The sequence below is a fragment of the Salvelinus namaycush genome, chromosome 37 (assembly GCF_016432855.1).
Source record: "Salvelinus namaycush isolate Seneca chromosome 37, SaNama_1.0, whole genome shotgun sequence".
Lineage (NCBI taxonomy): Eukaryota > Metazoa > Chordata > Actinopteri > Salmoniformes > Salmonidae > Salvelinus > Salvelinus namaycush.
The window spans coordinates 11,020,801-11,047,191 of record NC_052343.1 but is presented as its reverse complement, the minus strand read 5'-3'; the positions used below and the strand labels follow the sequence as shown (position 1 = coordinate 11,047,191).

At 43.4% G+C, this 26,391-nt stretch overlaps 3 protein-coding genes across 3 annotated transcripts in view; 2 read left to right on the top strand and 1 right to left on the bottom strand.

The window, feature by feature from the left end:
• The window catches only part of si:dkey-256h2.1 (uncharacterized protein LOC337520 homolog), a 13,173-nt gene extending 10,989 nt beyond the window's left edge, over positions 1-2,184 (top strand). The window contains exon 12 of the mRNA XM_038976220.1: positions 1,276-2,184. Coding sequence (XP_038832148.1) covers positions 1,276-1,401 — 126 coding nt within the window. The 3' untranslated portion in view covers positions 1,402-2,184. The remainder of the gene's footprint in view (positions 1-1,275) is intronic.
• On the bottom strand, positions 1,271-18,369 carry LOC120031610 (collagen alpha-1(XXVIII) chain-like). Its single transcript, XM_038977415.1, has 37 exons — positions 18,054-18,369; positions 16,099-16,244; positions 15,546-15,679; positions 12,313-12,875; positions 11,595-11,621; positions 11,450-11,509; positions 11,229-11,282; positions 11,083-11,127; positions 10,915-10,941; positions 10,778-10,822; positions 10,638-10,682; positions 9,675-9,728; positions 8,523-8,591; positions 8,364-8,432; positions 8,086-8,154; positions 7,851-7,919; positions 7,635-7,703; positions 7,439-7,507; positions 7,234-7,302; positions 7,079-7,150; positions 6,891-6,959; positions 6,732-6,803; positions 6,578-6,646; positions 6,383-6,451; positions 6,207-6,275; positions 6,035-6,103; positions 5,829-5,897; positions 5,610-5,678; positions 5,434-5,502; positions 5,178-5,258; positions 5,058-5,093; positions 4,935-4,971; positions 4,625-4,845; positions 4,042-4,375; positions 3,603-3,787; positions 2,890-3,163; positions 1,271-2,761 (listed from the first exon to the last, which is right to left on the bottom strand). The coding sequence occupies exons 3-37, from the start codon at positions 15,670-15,672 to the stop codon at positions 2,589-2,591; spliced, it is 3,567 nt and encodes a 1,188-aa protein (XP_038833343.1). The 5' UTR covers positions 15,673-15,679; positions 16,099-16,244; positions 18,054-18,369; the 3' UTR covers positions 1,271-2,588.
• LOC120030786 (GATOR complex protein MIOS) lies at positions 17,297-26,230 on the top strand. Its single transcript, XM_038976219.1, has 12 exons — positions 17,297-17,445; positions 18,049-18,908; positions 19,086-19,575; positions 20,340-20,438; positions 20,647-20,901; positions 21,326-21,495; positions 21,801-21,866; positions 21,995-22,153; positions 22,561-22,713; positions 23,087-23,291; positions 23,843-23,972; positions 24,907-26,230. Exons 2-12 carry the CDS (start codon positions 18,090-18,092, stop codon positions 24,995-24,997), a joined length of 2,637 nt encoding a protein of 878 aa, XP_038832147.1. The 5' UTR covers positions 17,297-17,445; positions 18,049-18,089; the 3' UTR covers positions 24,998-26,230.
• The last annotated feature ends 161 nt before the right edge of the window (positions 26,231-26,391 follow it).

Genomic DNA, 26,391 nt, shown 5'->3' with positions numbered 1-26,391 from the left:
ATATGGTCAAATCCGGAAACTATCATTTCGAAAACAAAATGTTTATTCTTTCAGTGAAATACGGAACCGTTCCGTATTTTATCTAACGGGTGGCATCCCTAAGTCTAAATATTGCTGTTACATTGCACAACCTTCAATGTTATGTCATAATTATGTACAATTCTGGCAAATTAATTACGGTCTTTGTTAGGAAGAAATGGTCTTCACACAGTTCGCAATGAGCCAGGCGGCCCAAACTGCTGCATATACCCTGACTCTGCTTGCACAGAACGCAAGAGAAGTGACACAATTTCCCTAGATAAAAGAAAATCATGTTAGCAGGCAATATTAACTAAATATGCAGGTTTAAAAATATATACTTGTGTATTGATTTTAAGAAATGCATTGATGTTTATGGTTAGGTGCAATGACAGTGCTTTTTTCGCGAATGTGCTTGTTAAATCATCAACCGTTTGGCGAAGTAGGCTGTGATTCGATGATAAATTTACAATTTAACTTGAAATCGGCCCTAATTAATCGGCCATTCCGGTTAATCGGTTGACCTCTAGTCCTGATTTTAGCATTGACTATCGTGCTACAGAGCTTTTTGGTGCATCCCTCGAATGTGACGATTGCTTGTAAACGAAAAATGGCTTTATACGTCCTTTCCATATAAATAGAATTTATCATTAGATCTATCTAATTTAATCATTCTATTTCTATGGTTATTTCATCCTCACCTCATACTGGAATGATATTGAACTATGAAATGATAATGTAACAATGTACAATGTTGTCACCTTCAAGTTCATACTAAAGAGGCATTCCTTCACCATGTAAACAAGACCATAACACATAGTCTTTGTAAATTTGCAAGCCTTTTTTTGGTGTTTTAGCTGCTATTTCTGACATTGAAAGAGATTCAAGACAAAAGTTTTGCTCATCTTCTATCACATAAACTGCAGGGTTTTTGGTTAAGCATTCAAATTATAGATTTTTTTGCTACAGTAGGCATTTGTGTCCATTAGTTTGCAGTGGAGCGCCCTTCATGAAACTAGCCTATTAGATGAGTACAGCACTTGATCACTCATGAGTCCTTGGAAAGGCACACATGACCCTCTCTTTTCAAAGCTTCAGTTACATTTTATTCATTTGATACACACACATCATGTTCATGACCACTTCATTTAATTACCACAGGCTTCATTTGTAATCCATAGATATTACAGTATTGGGGATGTTTGATTTACTAAAGTGTTTCTCCTGAGGCCTTGAATTATTTCTTGTCTTTCTCAGCTGGACATGAGTGGGATTGAAGCCAATACTCTGCTCTACTTTGGCCTTTACAGTGGACAGGACCCCAATCCGTCTCACGACCCTGGCTACATTGTCATGTTCTCTTATCTGGTGTTCTACAAGTAGTCTCCCTGACAACCAGGTTGTCTTGAATGTGAATTGTAATGACTGTGATTGATGCGAATCATGTTAAAATCTTTATTTTCTTATCAGACTGCCACTTTTATCCAGTAATATTGTATCCTATTCTATGTTTGGGTGTGTCACCAACTTGCACTGTTTTCCCACTCAAAGAGTTTTCACTCAAGTTTGATACAAAGAAGACGTCATCTTGAATAGCTCATTTTGCTCTTCAGAAAAGTTGAAGAAGGAGCTATTGTTATCTTGCTACTTAACCTGGTCAATTATGTGTAATTACACAAACTTAGCTTTTAGTGTCAAAATTAAACTTTCAGGTGATGACAAGACGCTTTTCCTGACGCAAGATCAACCACTTTCTGATCCTTCAATTATTCAAGTATCTCTTTTTGAATGGTTTACTTGCAAAGGTTGGAGGAGTGTGGGTTGGTTACATTTGCTACCACAGACATGAATGCATTAAACAGTGTAATCTTTCTTAAAATGTGAAAATATATCTGGATGTTCAAATTAACAACATTCTCTTTGTTCATTTAATTAACTTTAATGAAGGTGTGCAGTATTATAAACTAATATCCAGCAGTCAGTTTTCATACAAATGAGTTACTTATAGAAAAGTTAATCAGGGATAAAGGTTAGTGTTAAGACCTTCTGCCACGTTTGTAACATTACTATTTAGTGTTCAACAGTGTTTTTGGAAACCAATACGGTTCGCACTGCCCTTATTACTCCATCTTGAACATGAATAAATGGAATGGTTCCCTCACTGTATACTTCTTTCAAAAGCCCTAAGTCTCATTCACTTACCGAGTTAGCTCCAAGAAATGAGGGAGCTTATGTTAAACCAAAGACACACATATACATCGTTATGTAAATAGCTTATTGCCCCTGAGGGGATTCATTCAATTTAATTCAAGTTAAATTGAAATGGTGCCATGTTACCACCAACAGTTCCAAGACGAGAGAATACGAATCCAAAATAATTGTGATTGAACATTTGGTCCTAAAATTACCTAGTCCTCTCTTCGACAAGTTTTCTATCCCCATGTCAAAGTATTGGTGAAGAGATAAGGCACTGATATTGAAATTGACCCAACTTTGACCCAAATATATCATCTGTCTCATCAATACAATCAGGTAGATTTGTAAGCATTCAAAACAAGTCAACAAACGTGTTAGACCTTCACACAGGTTTTTTTGCAGCTCTTCTCCGACTCAAACTGGTTTTGGTTTCCCTGACAACCTCCGAACCAGAATTGGGCACAGGCGTTAGCCGTAGTGTCATAGTACCACTTCACAACATAATTTCTGCAAGGCCCAGGGTCCAGAATCTGTCCACAGCTCTCATCTGGGAAAAGGGAAGAGAAATGGAGGACATTGATTTTACTTGTACTGTAGGAAATGGGGAAATATCAGCAAGGTGCTACACAGTAGTTTTAACTCTGGAAAAGCGCTATATCCAATCAATCAAATGACCTGGTATTAAAGCATCCTGGGGCAGAGGTGGAGAGGTTGAGGGGAGCCTGGGTAGCTTTACTACGGGAAGGGGCATCTGGGTGGGGGCCTGGGGGCCTGTCATGACCACACTGTGGGTGGGGTTCTTCATCTCTGACGGAAGAAGGAACTCTGGTAGGCGCTTGAATGGTTCCCTGTCAAAGGATGGGACCCTGTAGGTCTCCGAGTTATCTCGGTCCCCAGTCTGGGGGCCCTGTGGGATAAAGACTCTGTCTGGCTCTCCTGGTGAACCTGGCTGTTTAAACGAGGGTAAAGAAATGGTTAAATGGATATGTGTATTCTGTACATCTGCTATAGTATGTGATTGCACCTGCATAGGCTTGAACCTGAGTTATTGTCTATAATATGGGATTGCAATCAAAATCTTGACACACAGGTCCATGTATGAACGCATGCAAATGAACATGTGCACGTACTCACACTCAATTCATGGCTCATTTAGCGGAAATACAATTTTGGGCCCGAGTTCAGACACTATCCTTATGTGGGGCCTTTTTAGCAATCTTTTGGTTATGGTGAGTTCTCTCCTAATTTTCTTCACAATATTATATTTTACAATGACATGATATATTGTACTGCAAAGCTTAGTGAGCTCAGTAAAACTCAGTAAATGTGCAGCCCTATTCTGATCATGACAGAACCATTATGTAAAGTGGAAGTGTTGTCATTCTCACCACCATCTGTGTTTTCTTGAAGTCTCCATTGAAAGTGGGCGTGTCGGTATCAGTCCTCTCTGGGGTTTCCCTGACAATCCCGGCTTGTCCAGGGGTTCCGGGGGAGTATCTGGAGCTAGGGATGGAGCTGATTTGGGCCCCGCCATCACTCTCACAGATCCGACTCAGCAGCTTGCTCTCAAGGGCTGGATGATCCAAGACAAGACAGTACCCTGATATTATTGGGACTAGGCAATAAGACACAGCTATGTAAAACGTACAGATATTTAGGACTGTATTTTCTTTGGCTAGTTTTAACAGCACAGGTGTTTCTCTGGCTTTAGAAGTATTTAGTTCTACATTAACTCTTCAGATATAACTGTGGCTTTACAAGATCTTCCTTATAAGGAACATTAACTTCAGTAAGGATGGACATCAGTGAAAGGTACTTCCTGCTTACCAGGAAGTGTCCTGAAGTCATCAATCAGGTACATGTGTTCCCTGTCTGGGTCAGAGGCCATGAGGTGGAGCTCTTTCTTAAACTCCTCGTACAGCGGATCACTCTGGTTCACCACCCCGATGACAAATGTCTCAATGTTACTGTCATTGGCCTCTTTCACCGCTTCCTCCAGCCTCACAGTGTCCCTCTCGTCCGCCTGTCCATCTGTGATCACTATGGCCACTTTCCTCACACCGGGCCTGGCCGCCCGGAACACCTGGTTGGCCTGATGGATGGCGCTGCCCGTAAAGGTGCCTTCGCCCAGGTAGGTCATAGTGCGGACCGCCGCCTTCACCTGGTGGTGATAAATATTGATAAAATCTCTGATGTAGCCTGGTCCCAGATCTGTTTGTGATGACCATAGGAGTTGGCAAGACACCACAAACAGATCTGGGACCAGGCTACTGTATTAGAGAATAAGATTTTTCATTTTGGACACTTGAGAGAAAATCACCTTGCATTGAACATTTATGTCATATGAATTGAATGTTATCATTACAGAGGCCTCAATAAAGTTTTGAGAAATGTAAAACACAGTCTTGACCTGGTCCCGGCTGGCCTGCTGGTGCAGACTGACCACCACCATGTTGATGTGGCTGTAGAGGACCACCCCCACGTGAGTGGTCTCCCGGCTCACGGAGGCGCGGCCGACCAGAGAGTTCACAAAGTCCTTGACCACGTTGAAGTTGTCGGGGCCAACGCTCTCTGAGCTGTCAATCACAAAGACCATCTCCAGTGGGCTCTCACGGCACTTCACCCCACAACCTGGGGAAAGAGAAAGATTAATTGAAAGTCTCTGCAAACAGCCATTACAGGTATGGTATTGTACCTGGTGTGTGAATTACCACACTAACCACATATAGATCTGACCAGTTTGGTGACCTCCTCTCTCTGTAAAAGATGGTAAAACACTTTAGTGCCTAGTCATTGTAATACTACAGTACGGAGGTACAGTGTACAAAACAGACTATACTTACTGTTAGGCCAGGTTCCCCCTTTTCTCCCAGTCTGCCCTGTAATTCAGGAGATCACTCAATAACAAATATATACATCTGATAATGTCCATGCTTTTTCCAGATTTATAGTAAGACTAGTACCAAAGGTCCAGCAGCTCCTGTCTCTCCAGTCTCTCCCCTGTCCCCCTTTCTGCCTCGTTCACCCACGAACCCCCTGTCTCCCTGTAGGAACGGCAAAACTGCAGAACTTTTCTAGAACTTGGAAAGCATTATAATTTTGTCAAGTTCAAGACCATTTGTGAGACTGGATTTGGTTCTGGCTGCCGAGATTAGAGATTGGATAACATCTCTATATTTATTAAGCTACATGTTATGTTGTTTGTGTGGAGGTTCTTACCTTATCCCCTTGAATACCATGTCCTGGGGGCCCCCTGGGGCCCATGATCCCCTGGAATCCTGACTCCCCCTATCAGACAAAATCAATTCAGCATTTTGACCTGTGGAAACAGCACTAGTATATGCCTGGCTGTACTATGACCTAACATGGCATACTAAATGGTCCTTTAACTGTACCTTTGGTCCTTGAATGCCCTCTCCAGGCAGTCCCTGGGGACCCGGTGCTCCAATCTGACCGGCTGACCCCTGCAGAGAGAATCATGTCATCTTGATGCTCCGCCAGTCATACGGTTCCTATCAATCTTTCTCAATCCTGTGTACTCCAATCATGATGGCTCCTTTCTCCTCCTACACATTGATAAAATTATTATTATTGGTCTGAATAGGATTCATGACCTTGGGACCCATTAGCCCGACTCCTGGTGCTCCAGCTGGTCCTGTGGGGCCTGGAGTTCCCCGGTCTCCCTGAACAGAAAGATCCTCAGGTTAAATACTCACATATAGATCACAAAACAAACACATTAAGTTGCCCCTATAATTGGGTTAAGGTTATTTTGTGTCCTAAATTTAAGTTTATGCAATCATTATACCGGAAAACTCACCTTAGGACCAGGTAAACCTTTTCCTTCTGGTCCAGTCTCACCTGTCAGTCCTGGTATTCCAGGGGGGCCCTAATAAACATGACAGAACATCCATTCATACAGTATTCAAACTAAATAGTCAGCATAGATCAATGAATATGATCATAATACTAGAGAAAATGGGGATAGTTACTGGAGTTCCAGGGAGGCCTTCCCCTTCAAGCCCAGGTGGACCAATGGGCCCTGGTAGCCCTCTCTCACCCTAAAAAGTGAGAGTGGTTTTACACCAATGGTCTTATGTGGTTCATTGGACATCTGAGAAATACTTGCACCTCCCAAATCAAACTGAAAGAAGCTGAATCAAATGACCTTCGGTCCAGTGATTCCTATTCCGGGTTCACCAACATGTCCGGGTGGGCCTACTGCACCAGGGTCCCCCTGGAAACAAAACAACCCAACATAAAATAGAACACTGACATCATCCTTAAGATATGGTAACACTTTAATATCCTAATAAAGTGGTAACCAACAGTGTTGTCAATGGTCCTTCTCACCAGAACATACCTTCATACCGGGTAATCCCCGCCCAGGTGGTCCATTTGTACCTGGTCGTCCAGCACTTCCGGGTTCACCCTGAAACAGGAAACATTTTATAACAGCAGAACCAACCATGCTTTGGGTCAGTAGTGTTGAGCATGACTATTGTGCATGTGCTTACCTTGGCCCCCACAGGCCCCACAGGCCCTACTGCCCCTAGCTGGCCCCTGGAGCCCCGCTCCCCTCGGTCCCCCTGAGAGAATAGTCACAGATTGATTTCAAACACTCTTCCATACATCCTTTGAAATAGTGAAAATGCTTTAAGACTGCTGGTTTGTACCTTTTCTCCAGGGACACCTTTTCCGGGTGAACCATCAGGTCCCCTGGGCCCCTGTAACCCAATGTCACCCTGATACCATGTGAAATAAATACACAATACTGTAAACAATAAACACTGTGAGTCGACAGACTGGCATTAATGTAATGTCCTAGTGATAATGACATTGCATCACAGCACACTGTGCCCACCTTCTGTCCTATGTCTCCATCCTTTCCAGAGAGGCCCGGAATACCAGGCAACCCCTCCGATCCTGGGTCTCCCTAGAGGAGCATTTACAAATCTCTTTTAACACAGTTTTACTTGATCTGGTTTAAATACTGTCTTACTGAACCATCAGACTTACTTTAGGTCCTGGCTCCCCGACACCTCTCTCCCCTGGGATTCCAGGCTCACCTGAGAAGCCTTGGCTTCCCTGCAGAACAAACAGTATATGTGGCATCATATTTACTAAATTAATATACTGTACGTTTGTGTCTTGCGTTCAGATCCAAGACTTTAGTTTTTGCCTGACATTAGACTTCCTTTGACCATGTGACATTCAACCTTACCTTTTGGCCCATAAGTCCCACACCTGGATTCCCTCTGGGGCCTGGAGGGCCAACTGGCCCTTGGTTCCCCTGAAAAGAAGGGGACATTAGAAGAAAAGGAATATGAGTATAAGTATGTGTGAGTATACAGTATGTTTGAGAATAGACAAATTGACATTATACAAAAGGATCTGACTGCAGTTTAATCAGAATGTACCTTTTCTCCTTGAATTCCTGCCCCTGGCATTCCCACTGGTCCTTGTGATCCAAGCTGTCCAAGATTTCCCTGAGAAAAACACAAGACCTCTCGTCAAATGTCATTTCACTGAAGGAATATGGGATCATTCTCAATGGATCATTGATCATTTATCCTCATACGGACCAACATAAGACCTCAACATAGTAATGTCCAATAGTCTTAAACTTGCTTTACCTTATCACCTTTGACCCCAACACCAGTGAGACCACGCTCACCTCTGGGGCCCTCGTAGCCTCGATCCCCCTGAAAAATAGATACTTGAGTCCACATTGATTTAAAAAAACAATATGACATATTAATGCCCCGTTATACTTACACCAGACCTCATTCTGACTTTAGGATGTGCACAGTTATACCTAACAGTATACATGAAACAGGATAATGCTCGGACACTCAAATATTTGCCCACCTTTGGGCCAGGGAGCCCCTCCCCAACAGCTCCCTGGTTACCCTGTGCTCCAGCAAGTCCTGGGGGTCCCTGAAATAAACAAACAGTCTCATCATTTTTGACCCTCAAACAGTTTCAAAATTTACTGTCCAGTAAATGGCAACATTTAGTTTTGTTTTTAGATTACCATTGTCAAATCTGATCATATGAATCAGAGGTAGAAGGATAGGGTCATGTATAATGTTCCCATAGCGATCACTGTTTAGGTATCCAAAGCTGGCATCTACAGTAATACTTACTGGCTGTCCTGGCTCTCCAATTCCAATGGGACCAAGGGTTCCTGGTCTTCCCTGAATTCCTTTGGCCCCCTGAGAACAATGACACATTTCAGCATTTATGTTATTTACATAAACTGTAAATGTATAGCATCATCTCTGTAATGGTTATTATTAGGTTACCTTTGGACCTGGGAACCCAATGCCAATGTCACCTACTGGTCCAGATGCACCGGTGGGTCCTTGGTCCCCCTGTGTTAGAGGTGTACGATCACAGTGTGAATTTGTCAAAACGCCTACTACTTGAAACCCACACCACCAACAAGTTAGTCATAAAACACTTCTGTTCCAAGTTCATACTGTAAGAGAAAACCCTTCCCCAGTGCTTCTCCACAGAGGAACTCTATCCATTCCAACAGAAGTCTACGAGGATAGAAAAAAAAGACAAAGGATCTTCATGGGATTCAATAACGCATCTGTCACTTGTTCCTGCTATACTTTATGTTCTTGATTACATCAGAACTTTAATTTAAAAAAATCTAAATAGCTAAATGGCTCTAAATCACTTGATTCCAAGGCCTTCCTTGTTTGAGAGGTCTGGTCAATGTGTGAGAGAAAGTGAAGGATCAGTATTTAAATAGACATGTGTAACGGATGTGAAATGGCTAGCTAGTTAGCGGTGGTGCGCGCTAATAGCGTTTCAATCGGTCACGTCACCCGCTTTGAGACCTTGAAGTAGTGGTTCCCCTTGCTCTGCAAGGGCCGCGGCCTTTGTGGAGCGATGGGTAACGACGCTTCGTGGGTGACTGTTGTTGATGTGTGCAGAGGGTCCCTGGTTCGCGCCCGTGTCGGGGCGAGGGGACGGTCTAAAGTTAAACTGTTAAATTGATGCTGTTGCTGCGGAAAAGGAGGAGGTCGAAAGGGGGGTGAGTGTAACGGATGTGAAATGGCTAGCTAGTTAGCGGTGGTGCGCGCTAATAGCGTTTCAATCGGTTACGTCACTCGCTTTGAGACCTTGAAGTAGTGGTTCCCATTGCTCTGCAAGGGCCGTGGCTTTTGTGGAGCGATGCTTCGTGGGTGACTGTTGTTGATGTGTGCAGAGGGTCCCTGGTTCGCGCCCGTGTCGAGGGGACGGACGTAAAGTTATACTGTTACACATGGACAGAATGGTCAACTCAGCTCTCTCAATGACCAAGCAACACACTTTGACAATAGAGATGCTGTGTGAAAATGTGTTTGCATGTAGGAAAGTGTCATACAGTAGCACCCATGACTGTAATTGGCTGATTTCCTAGCAGCCCATGAATGTAATTGGCTGAGAATCAGCATGCCTACTTTAGGTCCTGTTTGGCCCTCCGGACCCTGCTCCCCGGGTGGTCCATTAACACCCTGTTGAAAAAACCAAAAAAATCCAGAAATGGCCTTAATGAATAAAAGCACAATGAAGTTGATTTATATAATGCACTGGTTCCATTGCAGTATCCTAACAAGTCCATCTGAAATGGTTTTGAAATGGCGTCTACAACAGCCTTTTTTCTCACTGTACAATATGTAGCTATTGTTTGTATAGAATTGATAGCCCAGAGAATCTAACTCATCCCTGATATCTGCCAAATCTATATTGTGAGGAGTATTTTACATTTTACAATGTACCAGTTAGTAGTCAATTCTTACAGTTGAACTAATGCAATACAAATGCACAGAACTATACAGAACAGAGCAGTAGTTTTGTTCCATTCTCAGGGCCTGGTGTCAAAACAACACTATCACTGATACCATGCCAGACGAGGGGCTGATAGTGAGGAGGAACAGTGCCACTGTACTGCCAACCCTGTCCTAGCAGCTAATCCTACGACACAAAGTCTGCTCCTGGAAAAGAATAATATCCTGCAAGCCTGGATTCACTGCTTTAGATACTCACATTAGCATCGGGATTAGGCGTAATCCAAAATTCACATTCCATAAGTGCATGGGTGGGAAAATGACAAACTCAACTTCCATTTTCCATGTTTGAGAATGAAAGGGAATAAGGGATGTCTCTGACTGACTTATATGCAGTCTGTTCTCAATGTCTGTAATCAGGACTCAGGTATTTTCACCCTGTCATCAAACAACACCTTAGTGAAAAAAGTACTCAGCCCTTGCTCTAAAGTGCATCATTCATTGAGAATCAATTAACCTATTCCATATGAACATACTGTATCATATGCAATCATGATTAAAACAAGGTCCTAAAAAGGTAGCGAAATATACCTGTTCCTGTATTGAAGGAGTAAAAACAACAATGTTACACTGTACCTGGTCTCCTCTGGGTCCCCGTGGGCCAGGAGGTCCTCCGGGGCCCTGTAATATGACATCATGCTTCAGTTGGCACACATACTGTAGAATAGATCACAATGTTGATTGAACCAAAATGGCACAGTAATCATTGTACTTACTTCATCTCCTTTTTCCCCAGGGGTGCCACAGTCTCCTATCTCCCCCTGAAATACAGCACAAGTTCAACCAATCATTGGCAAAACACTTTTAAGCAAGACAATTGTATTCTGAAATGTCTTGAAAGCAGATGTCCCACCTTGCCACCTTTATAACCAGGACTGCCCTGTAAAGTAAGAACAACAGTGTTCAACACCCAGTACTGAAGGTATCTCAGTCAACTATGGACATGTGGCAGTTAGATGGAAGTTAATTAGAATAGAATGCCTCAGAAAATAATTACAGAATAAAGAAATACATTGTATACCTCAAGACCGTCACTTCCTGGTCGGCCACTGACTCCAGGTTCTCCCTTGTAGAATTGAGGCAGTGTTATAAATGTGAGAACAGGATTGTATGTAGAACACTTAAGGTCATTAAAATAGTGAAAATCACTATATTTTTACAACTTACCCCTGATCCTTTTGGACCAGATGGTCCTTCATATCCTGGATCTCCTTTTTTACCCTTGACGAAACACAATAAGTTAGTATATGGAGTCACTGTTGAATGAGAGTATTCGGTATTTCTTATGTTTTTATTTTGTTTTGTGTGGTGTGTCAGTCATACTGGGTTACTGCATAATCCTCACTGTAGACCTACATGTTCTGTTGAAAAACGTCTAGTGTACTCACTGGGTTTCCAGGAGGGCCTCTCTCCCCTCTTTCACACAAACACACTTTAGCCTGTGGACACTGATACAATGAAAAGAATACAAAATCAATCTTATCACTCCACCGGCTACTTCCAGTGCCAATGTAGTGTTTATTATTTTGAAGTACTTACCGCCTCAAGCACTATTGCACCCTGAATGGAAAAAAATACAAGAAGATTGTGTGAGATTTTTACCTAGAAACAATTCCAACTGTACCACTATTGACTGAACATTGTATTGTACCTGAGCAATACTTACTGTACATGAACAATGGTACAGATGGTCAAGACATTGTTCTAAGAAAGAATAAAACAACAGATGGGACAGGCGATAGAAGCCTAGATGACTTCCTGTATGTTTTGCTTAATAAAGCTGTTCTCTTTTAAACCTCCGCTAATGATGAATATGAATTAGAAAAACAATGATGGATTTTTGGAAAATGTATAATTCATGCTATTGTCTGTCCATAGACAAATCTCTGTGTTATGGAAAATGCATATTAGGGGAAGAATTCCCCACACAGGAACAATTCTGCCATTGAGGTTTGAGCCCCCGCTTAGGACACAGACATGATAACAAGACAAGTTTATCTGAGGAGCTCAGAACTGTTGGACAGGGATGTTGTGCGCCAACTAACTTAGTTTCCCTCACTTTGTACCTCCACAAACCTCTGGAAAAAGCTGTGAAGTTCTCATACTCATATAGAAAAGACAGTGTGGAGGTACTATCATACCCATTTCACACTACAAACTAATGATCCCAAACCATACCGTGCTGGCCTGGTTCAGCATACCAATCATCTTCAACTTGAGTGTAGGGTGACTTTGATGACAGAACACTCACCAACTCTTTCAGTAACTTCTCCTCTAGCTGGGGGTCAGTGAGACTGTGGACGAACTGCTGGGCCGGTGTGCTGGCAATAGCCCGGAGTTTGGCACTGTTCTGGCGGGCCAGGTCCGACAACCCTACAGCAAAGAGCTTCACGCCACTAGCCTTAGCATCCGCCGCTGCTCCGATCACATCAGGGTTCCTCGGATGATCGGCACCGTCGGTCATGAGCACCGCCACCCTGACGCTGTCCTCCTTGGTCTCCTGGGTGAAGAGCTGTGTGGCGTTGGTGATGGCGTAGGTGGAGTAGGTGCCATGGCCAATGTAGGCCATGGAGCTGACTCTGCTGTGGAACACATCCAGGTCCTGCCAGGCAGTGAAGCTGTGCTCTACAGACACGGAGCTGCTGTACTGCAGAGCAGCCATCCGCAGCTTCAGGGTCCATCCAGACACCTGGAGCATGGTGAGACGAGTGCTGAAATGCAGAACAAAGGACTTCTGCTTCTCGAACAGGAAGGTCTTGGCGCTCTCCGAACTGTCCAGAATGAAGGCCACCTCCATGGAACATGTTGTCATGTCTGGGAGAGGGATACATACATGTGTTTCACATGGAGATCAATTGGATAAACTTCAGGCCAATGTCAAAAGCAAATGAATATCTATACTGAACAGAAATACAGTATAAACGCAACATGCAACAATTTCAAATATTTTTGCTGAGTTACAGTTCATAAGGAAATCAGTCAAATTAAAATAAATAAATTAGGCCCTAATCTATGGATTTCACAGTGATGTAAAATACTTAAGTAAAAATACTTTAAAGTACTACGTAAGTAGTTTTTTGGGGTATCTGTACTTTACTATTTATATTTTTGACTACTTTTACTTTTACTTCACTACATTCCGAAAGAAAATAATGTACTTTTTACTCTCATACATACTTTTTCATACTTTTTACTCTTTTTACTCTCATACATTTTCTCTGACACCCAAAATTATTATTACATTTTGAATGCTTAGCAGGACGGGTGAAATTGTCCAATTCACGCACTTATCAAGACAACACATGGTCCTCCCTTCTGCCTCTGATCTGGCGGACATAGCCCCTGGCTATCCATACATTTTTAAAACAAGAAAAAGGTGCTGCCTGCTTTGCTTAATAGAAGGAATTTGAAATGATTTATACTTTTACTTTTGATACTTGAATTATTAGCAATTACATTTACTTTTGATACTTAAGAATATTTAGAACCAAATACTTTTAGACTTTTACTCAAGTAGTATTTTACTGGGTGACTTTTACTTGAGTAACTTTCTATTAAGGTATCTATACTTTTACAAAAGCAAAAACAGAAAAACCTTATTTACATAAGTATTCAGGCCCTTTGCTATGAGAATCGAAATTGAGCTCAGGTGCATCCTGTTACCATTGATCATCCTTGAGATGTTTCTTCAAGTTGATTGGAGTCCACCTGTAGTAAATTCAATTGATTGGACATGATTTGGATAGGCACACACCTGTTTATTTAAGGTCCCACAGTTGACAGTGCATGTCAGAACAAAAACCAAGCTATGAGATCGAAGGAATTGTCCATAGCGCTCCGAGACAGGATTGTGTCGAGGCACAGATCTGGGGAAGGGTACCTAAACATTTCTGCAGCATTGAAGGTCCCCAAGAACACAGTGGCCACCATGACTCTTAAATGGAAGAAGTTTGGAACCACCAAGACTCTTCCTAGAGTTGGCGCCCAGTCAAACTGAGCAATCAGGGGAGAAGGGAGGTGACCAAGAACCCGATGGTCACTCTGACAGAGCTCCAGAGTTCCTCTGTGGAGATGGGAGAACCTTCCAGAAGGACAACCATCTCTGCAGCATTCCACCAATAAGGCATTTATGGTAGAGTGGCCAGATGGAAGCCACTCCTCAGTAAAAGGCACATGACATGCCACTTGGAGTTTGCCAAAAGGCACCTAAAGACTCTCAGACCATGAGAAACAAGATTATCTGGTCTAATGAAACCAAGATTGAACTCTTTGGCCTGAATGCTAAGCGTCACGTCTGGAGGAAACCTGGCACCATCCCTACAGTGAAGCATGGTGGTGGTAGCATCATGCTGTGGGGATGTTTTTCAGCGGCAGGGACTGAAAGACTACTCAGGATCGAGGGAAAGATGAACAGAGCAAAGTACAGAGAGATCCTTGATGAAAACCTGCTCCAGAGCGCTCAGGACCTGACTGGGGCGAAGGTTCACCTTCCAACAGGACAACGACCCTAAGCACACAGCCAAAACAACGCAGGAGTGGCTTCGGGACAAGTCTCTGAAAGTCCTTGAGTGGGCCTGCCAGAGCCCGGACTTGAACCCGGTCGAACATCTCTGGAGAGACCTGAAAATAGCTGTGCAGCAACGCTCCACATCCAACCTGACAGAGCTTAAGAGGATCTGCAGAGAAGAATGGGAGAAACTCCCCAAATACAGGTGTGCCAAGCTTGTAGCATCAGACCCATGAAGACTCAAGGCTGTAATCGTTGCCAACGGTGCTTCAACAAAGTACTGAGTAAAGGGTCTGAATAATTATGTAAATGTAATATTTCATTTGCAAAAAAATCTAAAAAACTGTTTTTGCTTTGTCATTATGGGGTATTGTGTGTAGATTGATTAGGGAAAAAAACTATTTAAACAATTTTTTAGAATAATGCTGTAACAAACAACATTTGGAAAAAGTCAAGGGGTCTGAATACTTTCCGAATGCACTGTACATCTACTTAGAATAAATCACGGTTACAATGACTTAGACATTGATAAATTAAAATGTTCCTGTTGGCTGAGAAAGTTATTTGACTTCTCCAGCAGATTGTGCACCCTTTTTTTTTATTTGTACAAAAGACAGAAACACCTTAAAGAGCAACTGAACGTAATAAGCTACTTTTCCTTTTGAAAACGGCCTGTGTGGCATCGATATGAGAAACATGTATTCAAGTGTAAATAGGATAATTTTAGACATAAAGTCAGTCCAAAACTTAGATTTGCGAGCTAATTAGGAAAAACACGGTATGTCACGGAACGAAGGTTGACTGTTATTTTCAGTCGCATATCCTAATGAGAATTGAAACCGTGGCTAAATCAGGAAGTTCAGCCCCCCTTTAACATGCACGGGGTGTTTTAGATGTAATGTAGCCATATAGATAAAAAAAAAAATGGATAAGCCACAGTGACTGACCATCCTCACTAACATGTGGACTTCATTTACCATTTCCTCCATCTCTGAGGACACTGTACTTTCCTTTTCTTCTTCTCTGACCTATGGCCTCGTGAAGAAGTGCCAACAGTAGAAGGAACAGAGCCACTCCTTTCCCCATGTTGTTCTTTCTCAACATTCACACCCTACACATAAAGAAAAAAAACATGTCGTATTCAAGTGTGACATCATTCTCTATGGCAGGTGTGGATGCGATCTCCTCCTCAATCACGATCATTGTTGATTCTCACCCCAATTGTTGGTGCACAGAATCAATGTACAGTACATGGGCCATGCAGAGTCACTGTATCAACTATGGGCTGAAGCTGGCAACATAAATGTACTTTATGAATTCCTGTAATGTTGTCAAATATTTATACAGAGCACTAAAAAAACGAAATATTCAACTAAAACAACATGCCACATAATTTATGCTAATTTGTGCCTAGAAAACAAAGTCAGTGTAATCTATTTTTCATCTTTTACGTCCCACAAGACAAAATAATTGGCCAACTACTCAAAAAGTTGTCATTTGATTTGAAAATGTGGATTTTTATCATCTTACCTTAGTTCTCATTTAAATACAGCCGCCGATTTAGGTATAATCATCTGGAGTGGTTTAGGAAGCAGCATCTCGTCCTGATCACCAGTTAGGACTAGTCCACGACGTGAAGTGCGATGTCGCTTAGGGAAGGACAGCGCTCGGTTCCTCTGCAAGAATGTGTAGATTATTGTGCGCTACATGTCACTATGTATTCTCTTCATGTATCTTTATGAAATTTCAGTTTTACAAACTCACAGATACTGAATAAATTGTAGTCACTCATAGGACGTGTATGTGACCAATACAATTTGATTTAGTAGCGCGCGTAATATTGTAGCTCTGACATGAATTCCTTATAACGTATTATGCTTAATTAAGCATTATAGAGGTGTAAAAAGCTGAGGATAAAAAGTTAAAACACGTTGTGGTTTCTTTAAACATTTCTCTTTCCCCACAGTCTACGTTTGAATCACGTTATTTGCTATTTAGAACTGTTTGTAACCTTTCTGCATGGTGATTATTTGGATGTTGTACATAAAAGTACCAACTGATACATGTTATGACGATTTTCCTCTTCTCCACTTGCACGCCTGCTAACTTGAAAAACAGGCATGATGTTGTTTTTCAATAGATAGAACCAGAATACAGGCTCCCCCGCATGTTCAAGAATCATTTAACGCCCACGTGGAATGATACTTAATTTGATTTGCAGTAGGATAAGACCAACCTGCCAGTACTACCTTGGGCTAACTTATGTCCCAACTTGTGTTCTGCAGGTTTGATAAAACAAATGTATAATTTTGTGAAAAATAAGAGGGGTCAATTTGTTTCTCTTTCTCCAACTTTTCCGCGGACCCCCGGGGTCTGGGGACCCCAGTTTGAAAACCCTTGATCATCTAACAGATGTAAAAGCCTATTAAACATGCATATCTACTATTACAATATAATACAAATGTAGTCGTATCCCAATATCATACATCTTTGTTTGTAGCGCCACCTTCAGGAATTGACAGTGCCGTGTTCCTCAAAATTCTAACGGGTTTGTGCGTAACCGGACCACTCGAATAGCAATATGTTTTTTCCGGGGAAATATTTTGGTGTAACATGAAAACAAGCACGGCTTTGGTTTGTGGTCGTCACTAGTTACCACAGCCACAAAATCATAAAGCCCGCCTATTTCTACAATTTATCTTATTGAACTGTGATTTTAAACCTAACCACACTGCTACCTTTATGCCTAACCTTAAATTAAGACCAAAAAGCTAATGTTTGTTTTTATGAAATTTTACGATATAGGCAATTTTGACTTTGTGGCTGTGGTAACTAGTGGACACCCAGTTTTGTCCATGTTGACATGTCTAGCAATTTGTAAGTTTTTTTCAATAATTTGTTATCTTTATTAGTAGAAACACAATTTACGAATGTTTATTTGCGGTTGATCTGTTTTCTTGATACTGGTACTTCGGGAAGCTAATCTTGCGATGTCAAAACAATTGTAGCTAGCACTGCAGCTAGACAGATAACGTTAGCTACCTACTGTAGCTCGCTAAGATAGCAGACGTTCATATTTTTTGCTAAAAAATCTGCTACAAAGTATCCTATATCCACATTTTGTTTAATTAACTATTTCGCTAGATACAATGTTGCATTAACATCTTGCAATTTTAATGCAATTTAGGCCTATCGTTATTTTACGCCTTGGGATTGCTAACTAAATCGTCTGTTAGCTGTGCCACTTGTCACTAGCTAGCAGTTAGCGACCTAATATGTTGCTCCCGTGCTGCACATAATGGTAGTTAACTACATTGTGACAACATTTGTACAATAACTTCAGCTAAGTTTATAGAAAGTAGGCTCAACATATTCGTTTATAGAAAGTAGGCTAAACATATTAGTTTGCTCACTAGTAGACTACTTCCTAGATGTCAGTTGGTAACTTTCAGCTGTACTGTAAATGCTGTTTTCCCCCAGTATACCTAGTTGTAAAAAGCAAGAAGCTCTTCCTTTGAACAATGAGTGGCTCAAAGCCAGACATTCTGTGGTCTCCCCACCACGCCGACCGCTATGTCATCTGTGACTCAGAGCTTGGACTGTACCGCATCGGACCTGTGGGGAGCGGCGAGACCAAAGCCGGAGCTCTCCCCCTCTCTGAGGAGACCGCTGCTACCCTATTAGCGATCAACTCTGACACCCCCTACATGAAATGTGTGGCCTGGTACCCAAAGCACGAGCCTGAATGTCTGCTAGCAGTTGGACAGGCTAACGGCAGGGTAGTCCTCACTAGCCTAGGCCAGAGCCACAACTCCAAGTGCAAGGAGCTAATGGGGAAAGAGTTTGTGCCCAAGCATGCACGTCAATGCAACACCCTAGCCTGGAACCCTGTAGACAGCAACTGGCTAGCCGCCGGCCTGGACAAGCACAGAGCAGACTTCTCAGTGCTCATATGGGACATTAGCAGTAAGTTCTCCCCAGAGGCTAGTGTAGCCACCGAAAAGATCCGTCTCTCGTCAGGAGACACAGACTCTGGCCTAGTGGTGACCAAGCCCCTGTATGAGCTAGGCCAGAACGATGCTTGCCTGTCCCTCTGCTGGTTGCCCCGCGACCAGAAGCTGCTCTTGGCTGGCATGCACCGCAACCTGGCCATCTTCGACCTGCGCAACACCAGCCAGAAGACCTTCGTCAACACCAAGGCCATCCAGGGTGTGACAGTGGACCCCCACTTCCCAGACCGCGTGGCCTCCTTCTTTGAGGGCCAGGTGGCCATCTGGGACCTGCGCAAGTTTGAGAAGCCAGTGCTCACGCTTACCGAGCAGCCCAAGCCACTCACCAAGGTAACTTACTGGAATGCTTTTTTGGTCTGTTGTGAAATTATGTTGTCCCCTGCCATCCAGTGTACAATCGACTTGCACATATCAGGAGTATACTTTTTGTGTGATAGCGTAATGCATAATTGTGCTATAGCCTACATGTTTTGGATGTAAGGATGTACAATTCACTTTCATTCCCAGGTGGCCTGGTGCCCCACGCGTATGGGCCTGTTGGCCACACTGACACGCGACAGCAACATCATCCGCCTTTACGACATGCAGCACACGCCCACGCCCATCGGCGACGAGACAGAGCCCACGATCATCGAGCGCAGCGTGCAGCCCAGCAACAGCCTCATTGGCAGCTTCGCCTGGCACCCCACTTCCCAGAACCGCATGGTGGTGGTTTCGGCCGCCAACCGCACCATGACCGACTTCACTGTGTTCGAACGTATCTCTTTAGCCTGGAGCTCCACCACTTCGCTCATGTGGGCCTGCGGCAGACACCTCTATGAGTGTGCCGAGGAGGGGGGCGTGGGAGGGGAGGGTACTGTAGAGAAGGACATAGCCACTAAGATGAGGCAGAGGGCCCAGTCCAGGTACGGTCATGATACGGTCCAGGTGTGGAAGAACCATTTGCTGGCCGGAGGGGACGACCCCCAGCTCAAGTCCCTGTGGTACACTCTGTTCTATATCCTTTATTATAAACTGGGTGGTTTCAGCCCTGAATTCTTATAGGCTGAAGGCCATTGTATATCAGACCGTATACCACGGGTATGACAACATTTCGTTTTACTGCTCTAATTACATTGGTAACCAGTTTATAATAGCAATAAGGCTCCTCTGGGGTTTGTGATATATGGCCAATATACCACGGCTAAGGGCTGTGTCCAGGCACTCCGCGTTGCGTTGTGCATAAGAACAATCGTTAGCCGCGGTATATTGGCCATATACCACACCTCCTTGGGCCTTATTGCTTAATTACACTCAATCTCAACTGGACCTCGAAGCCAGCTCCACTGTCTTTTTTCATTGTTCCCCTCTAATCAAGGACTGATTTAGACCTGGGACACCAGGTGGGTACAATTAATTATCAGGTAGAACAGAAAACCATCAGGCTCTGGACCTTGTAGGGTAAGAGTTGAATACCCCTGGTTTATTACATTACTGGTGCTTACTAATTTCTAAACATATCTAGCTTTGCGTGATGATTCATGTGCTGTTTATTACATTTTTTGTTCTGTTTATTTTTAAGTAGACACTGTCCTTGTGTGAGAGACATGCCTGGCGTTCTGCTTGCACTGTAGTGATTCATTGAATTATCATTTGTCTTTGTGTTCTTACACCTGACATACTGGATACAATGTACATAGACTAAGTTTCTATATTGTATGTCACTGTTTGTACTGTGGTTCTTATGATGTCTCAGCGTTCCATTTCCTATGTAAGTATCACTCATGAAGCAGTACACTGAAGACATGGAGCAGAAACAGCAGGGGAACAAACAGGCCCTGGTCTATTCAGGCATCAAGAACATAGTCAAGTCCAGCTCAGGTAAGCAACCTAAAGATCTAGATCATCTTTAGGTCTATATCTAGGCTAAATATACAGGCTTAACCCTTGACAGTATTATGTAACATTCTACATAGGTACTGTAAGTTATACAACTATTTTTCAGTGTTTCCCCTAGGTTTTTCTTCAAATTGGAGCAAAAAAGTCCCTGAAGTAACATTTGTATATCTGTTTCTCTCTACTCCACCAGGCACTACAGAGAACCGACGGTGCTGGAGCGGCTCAGATCGCCAGACGGATGTCCCCAGGTTCCACAGCGAGGAGCGCAGCCTTGCCCTGCGTCTGTGCGGCTGGATAAACCGAGGCCCCGACATCAACGTGGAGCCCTTCCTGCGCTCCCTGGAGGGGGAGGGCGAGTGGGAGCGTGCGGCCGCCGTGGCCCTCTTCAACCTGGACATCCGTAGGGCCATCCAGATCCTCAACAAGGGAGCCTCCGCTGAGAGAGGTACTGGCATGGAGTCATCTGGGACAGGGCTATGTAATGCATTTTTGAAGATTCTTTGTAAGGGCTCAAGAACTTGTTTGCAATATACACTGTATGTACTGTACACAGCATAAAGTGTGCTACTAATTACTGCCTGGTCACAGACTGACAGGGAGACTAATTAGATATTGAGTGTTAACAGTACATGCATTGCCCTACTGTGCTCTTGCTGCTTGAAGTGTCACTTCCATCACAGCAAAAGTACTATAACATACTGCTAGGATTTCACCACTGTAAACAAAAGCATTATACAGTCAGAAAGTATACCCACCAATATTAGATTAGGATTTGGCTATAGTGTACAGTGGAAGCTCATAAACCAAGATAATAAACCAAGCTATCCAAGCGAAATAAACCAATCTTCCCCACCCTTCCTTCCTTGCAGGGGACCTGAACCTAAACGTGGTTGCCATGGCGTTGTCAGGTTACACGGACGAGAAGAGTTCCCTGTGGAGGGAGATGTGCAGCTCTCTGAGGCTGCAACTCAAGAACCCCTACCTGTGTGTCATGTTTGCCTTCCTCACCAGTGAGCCTGGCACATACGACGGAGTACTGGTACGCAGGGAAGGCGGTAAACCATTGATATAAACTGGGTTGCCAGATTTTTATGTGCATGATCCAATCCTTTATAACATTCATTATCATGTTAGGCTGAAGTACAAAGGGCTATAGTACCTGAATTGTCAAAAGGGGCTAGGGACCACGAGGGGGCCTCAGTGAGTTTTCAGGGAAACTACAAATGAATCCTAAATATCAGCAGCAGCATGAAGAGGGCAGTGTTTGATATAGTAGTTTGAAGATTCCAACGTTAAAAAAAAAGTACAACTTAGTCATACAAACCTTGTTGTTTCCCTCCTTAGTATGAGAGTAGTGTGGCTGTAACGGACCGAGTGGCCTTTGCATGCATGTTCCTAAACGACGCACAGGTAAGACCTCCTCCAGCAAACGCACGACAACATACACTAAATAGATAATAATCATATTTTTTTTCACTGATTACCTGGTTCTATCTATTGAAAGGTATGTTTCATTTTCTCTGTGTCTTGTTATGTAGCTGCCTCGCTACATGGAGAAGCTGACCAGTGAGATGAAGGAGGTGGGGAACCTGGAGGGGATCCTGCTGACGGGGCTGACCAAAGACGGAGTGGACCTGATGGAGAGCTACGTGGACCGGACCGGAGACGTCCAGACCGCCAGCTTCTGCATGCTCAAGGTATGGTCAGAGCAGGGGCTGAATAGTCTTGCACAGCTCGACATCACACCGTAGAACGGTTGTAGTCGAGGCAACGGGCTGACTGACCTTGTGGTTCATACTACGATCACCTGTCCCATGTTGGCTAGAATTAGATAAGTTTTGCTCAAGATCGATTGTTGGATCTTTTATCCAAGGTTTTTCCCACATTCAGGCTTATAGATTTGTTGAATCTTTAAGATTTGCTGGAGTTCAAATGCTTAATGATAAAACGAAAAACAACTGTAAAAGTGACAATACAAATATCATAGAAGCTATGCTGATGTGAGACTAACACAGTAACGGGAGCCCACTTCCATTCTGTTTCAAACTCAAATACCTTTGTCACTGTAAGGGGAGCTTCATGACCTAGTGTCCTTCCCTCCCAGGGTTCCCCAGGGGAGGTGGTGAAGGACCCGCGTGTCCAGTGCTGGATCGAGAACTACCGTAACCTGCTGGACGCATGGAGGTTCTGGCACAAACGGGCTGAGTTTGACATCCACAGGAGCAAGCTGGACCCCAGCTCCAAACCACTGGCACAGGCAAGGAAAGGGAACACTGCACTAAGAGATGGACAGTTGTTCATAGTTATTAATGTCTCTGTCTTTTGGTTTATCTGTTCATAAATCTTCACATGGAGGATGTGACTGAGTGACTAACTTGCTTGCAGGTTTTACATAAACTTAAAACACAATAATGAATATGATTATCCTGATTAATAAGTGATGCTAGTTGTTTATTTGTTATTGGTCAGCTAGATAATGATACACTGTATTGGACGAGTACATTAATCTCTAGCTTCATAAGCTTAACAAGGATCTCGATGCTATAACCTATTCATGTTGGCTTCTGCTAGCTCTAATTTAACCTGCCAGTCCTTATCACACTTGACCTTTGTGTTGTTGCCTGCTGCAGGTGTTTGTGAGCTGTAACTTCTGTGGGAAGTCCATATCGTACAGCTGCTCGGCCATGCCCCACCAGGGCCGCGGCTTCAGCCAGTACGGGGTCAGCGGCTCGCCCACCAAGTCAAAGGTCACCAGCTGCCCTGGCTGCAGGAAGCCCCTCCCCCGGTGTGCCCTCTGCCTCATGAACATGGGCACGCCTGTGTCCAACTGCCCAGGTACTGGACATGGTATATTCCACAGATAGGCTCTGGTGGAAGTTGCCTGTAGCCACAGATCTAGGATCTGTTTACCTTCCCCTAATCCTAACCATAAACATTATGGGGAGAGAATGAAAAACTGGTCATGGATCAGTGTCAAAGTTCAACTTTACCCTACTGTCACAGTTCTGCAGCCAGTCTAACTTCCTCATTACACACCCTATTATTTAAATAGGAATGCATACACACACTTCAGGGTAATTGAGTGAGAGAAATGCATACATACAGTATATTAGCTAGTGATACAATGTTGTTGTATCACTAACTAATACAAATCACACAGAAAATAAATAAAGCAGATCATTAATGTGATAATGATTGTAGATACTGATCTGTACTTTAGTTGGCTTATAAAACATCAACCAGATTATTAATAGTAATTTAGTTAACCTGTATAGCTCTTTTCATCACAGAAAATAATCTCAAAGCACATAAAAAGCAAAACAAACATTTGCATTTTATGGTTTATATTAGATGTGTGTAGTCATACCGCTGTTGTTTTTTTCCAGGCACGGGGAAGTCAGACGAGAAGGTGGATCTGGCCAGAGAGAACAAACTGGCCCAGTTCAACAACTGGTTCACCTGGTGCCACAACTGCCGACATGGCGGCCACGCAGGTCACATACTCAGCTGGTTTAGGTAAGAACATTACCGGAACGTTCAGATAACATTTTCTGTATCAGAGTAGTTTTGTCAACGGAATGCATCATAGGTCTTGTACGACGACCTCTCCTCAATGAAAGACAAAGGAGCTGATCGTGAACTACAGGAAAATGCGGGCCGAACAGTCCCCCAATAACATCGACGGGGCTGTAGTGGAGCGGGTCGTAAGGTTCAAGTTCCTTGGTGTCCACATCACCAACGAACTATCATGGTCCAAACACACCAAGACAGTTCTGAAGAGGGCATGACAATACCTTTTCCCCCTCAGGAGACTGAAAAGATTTGGCATGGGACCCCAGATCCTCAAAAAGTTCTACAGCTGCACCATCAAGAGCATCCTGACCAGTTGCATCACTGCTTGGTATGGCAACTGCTCGGCATCTGACTGTAAGCATGGGCCCATGCTTCCTGCCATCCAGGACCTATATACTAGGTGGTGTCAGAGGATGGCCCCAAAAATTGTCAAAGACTCCAGTCACCCAAGTCATAGACTGTTCTCTCTGCTACCGCACGGCAAGCGGTACCGAAGCGCTAAGTCTAGGTCCAAAAGAATCCTTAACAGCTTCTACCCCCAAGCCATCGGACTGCTGAACAATTAATCAAATGGCCACCTGGACTATTTACATTTACCCTCCCTTTGTTTTTCCACTGTTGCTACTCGCTGTTTATTGTCTATGCATAGTCACTTTACCCCTGTCTATATATACAAATTACCTCGACTAACCTGACTAACATTGTTGGTTAAGGGCTTGTAACTAAGCATTTGACGGTAAGGTCTACACCGGGGCATGTGACAAATAACATTTGATTTGATTTGGTAGCATTGTGAGAAGTCACATTTTTGGTGGTTTGTGCATTTTAATGGTTGTTTATTGATTTAACCTTTGGTTGTCCTCTCTGTTCCCCATAGGGACCATACAGAGTGTCCAGTGTCGGCCTGCACTTGTAAGTGTATGCAGCTGGACACCACAGGAAACCTGGTGCCTTCAGACAGCCACTAGAGGGGCCTCTGGTAGGGTCCATAGCCTAACCACCAGCCTAAAACCTGCCTGTGCACTCTGACTTCACTACGGCACCTACCAGTCGACACACCCCAGACTAAGCCAGGTTGCTGGGTACTGTTCTGGACAGGCTGCTTGAATAGTGTTAACACTGGGTGATAGCTTGAGTTGAATAAAAACTTAACATCTTTTCATAATCATATGGTAAAAGAGGCTAGATGTGTTACTGATGAATCAATGAATGTCTTGAAGGATTGTGACTTGATGCTTACTAATGATATTAAGGAGATCCTTAAAGGGATATATTATAAAGGTTGTGTTATAAACGGCCTCCTTTAACCAAACCTGAATCAGGATGATCCTTTAATTCCTATCATTAGCATATAGCCTTCATTTCCCCTATGCCTCAAATAAGCCAGCAGGTAAAGGATGTGATTGTGTGCCAATATATTGTAGCTATGTTTTAAGACTTACATTTTTTCAAGCTTTCTTTCTGGGTCACAATCAGACTGAGATATCTCGAAAAACATTGACAAAGTGATGAAATAAGGAAGTTAGTTACCCCAGGCAACAGAAAGAGAACAAATTGACAATGCTTTCTCTTCTGGTTACCCTGGCCTGTGCCACTCTTCATTTCACATTGTATGTCAGGGTTTACAGTGCAGGGGCAGGGAGGGGGGAAGTTGTCTGTGTATTCACCTACTCACTCCAGGCCTGTATCTTGTGAAAAGAGGCAGAGAAAAAAACAGCAGCTGCTCGGCACTCCGACAAGACCCTCCAGATTGTTCTCTTCATAAAGAACTTCAGCTGCTGGAACACCACTGACTCAAAGAGGGCGAGAGCTGGAGCGCGAGAAGGCCCTCGGTTCTCTCTCCCCGGGACAAAATCGCGCACTAAATATGCATACACATATCAATCCGGGATGGTTGTCCAGACTCCACAGGGACGGCGATGTGTAAGATGCATTGTAAATGTGTTTTTCTTTCTCTGCCGCCCCCCAATAGACTCTACTGCTTCGACTCGGGGAACCATTGTAAACGTGAGGGGCCTGCACCCGAGCTGGCTAATTAACTTGGTCATGGGGTAGGGAGGGGGCATGCGAGCTACTGTATTCTGTTTTTCACCACCGTCTCAGCGTCGGATATTTTATGGCGTACCCTTTTGTGAACCATAATGGAGTGGGGTTCACACATTTGGTAGGCGTGTACCGTTCTGAATAAAAAGTTACTTGAACTCAAGTCTCCAAAAATAGTTTTTGCATTTGCCTTTTGAAAACGGAATCATAGTAACGAATTGCTTCAATCTTTGGTGAAAATGTATGCCCTTTTAATTATAACTTTAGGCCTAAATCTTTGGTGTTCTCGATCATGTATGATGTTACCGTTTTGTCTCAT

Coding starts and splice junctions, on each gene's coding strand:
- LOC120030786 (XM_038976219.1), top strand. CDS start 18,090: ATGAGTGGCTCAAAGCCAGACATTCTGTGGTCTCCCCACCACGCCGAC. Junction 18,909..19,085: donor AGCCCAAGCCACTCACCAAG/GTAACTTACTGG, acceptor TTTCATTCCCAG/GTGGCCTGGTGCCCCACGCG. Junction 19,576..20,339: donor CCTGTGGTACACTCTGTTCT/ATATCCTTTATT, acceptor TGTAAGTATCAC/TCATGAAGCAGTACACTGAA.
- LOC120031610 (XM_038977415.1), bottom strand. CDS start 15,672: ATGTTGAGAAAGAACAACATGGGGAAAGGAGTGGCTCTGTTCCTTCTA. Junction 9,729..10,637: donor GGGGACCCAGAGGAGACCAG/GTACAGTGTAAC, acceptor TTTTTTCAACAG/GGTGTTAATGGACCACCCGG. Junction 8,155..8,363: donor TTGGAGAGCCAGGACAGCCA/GTAAGTATTACT, acceptor TGTTTATTTCAG/GGACCCCCAGGACTTGCTGG.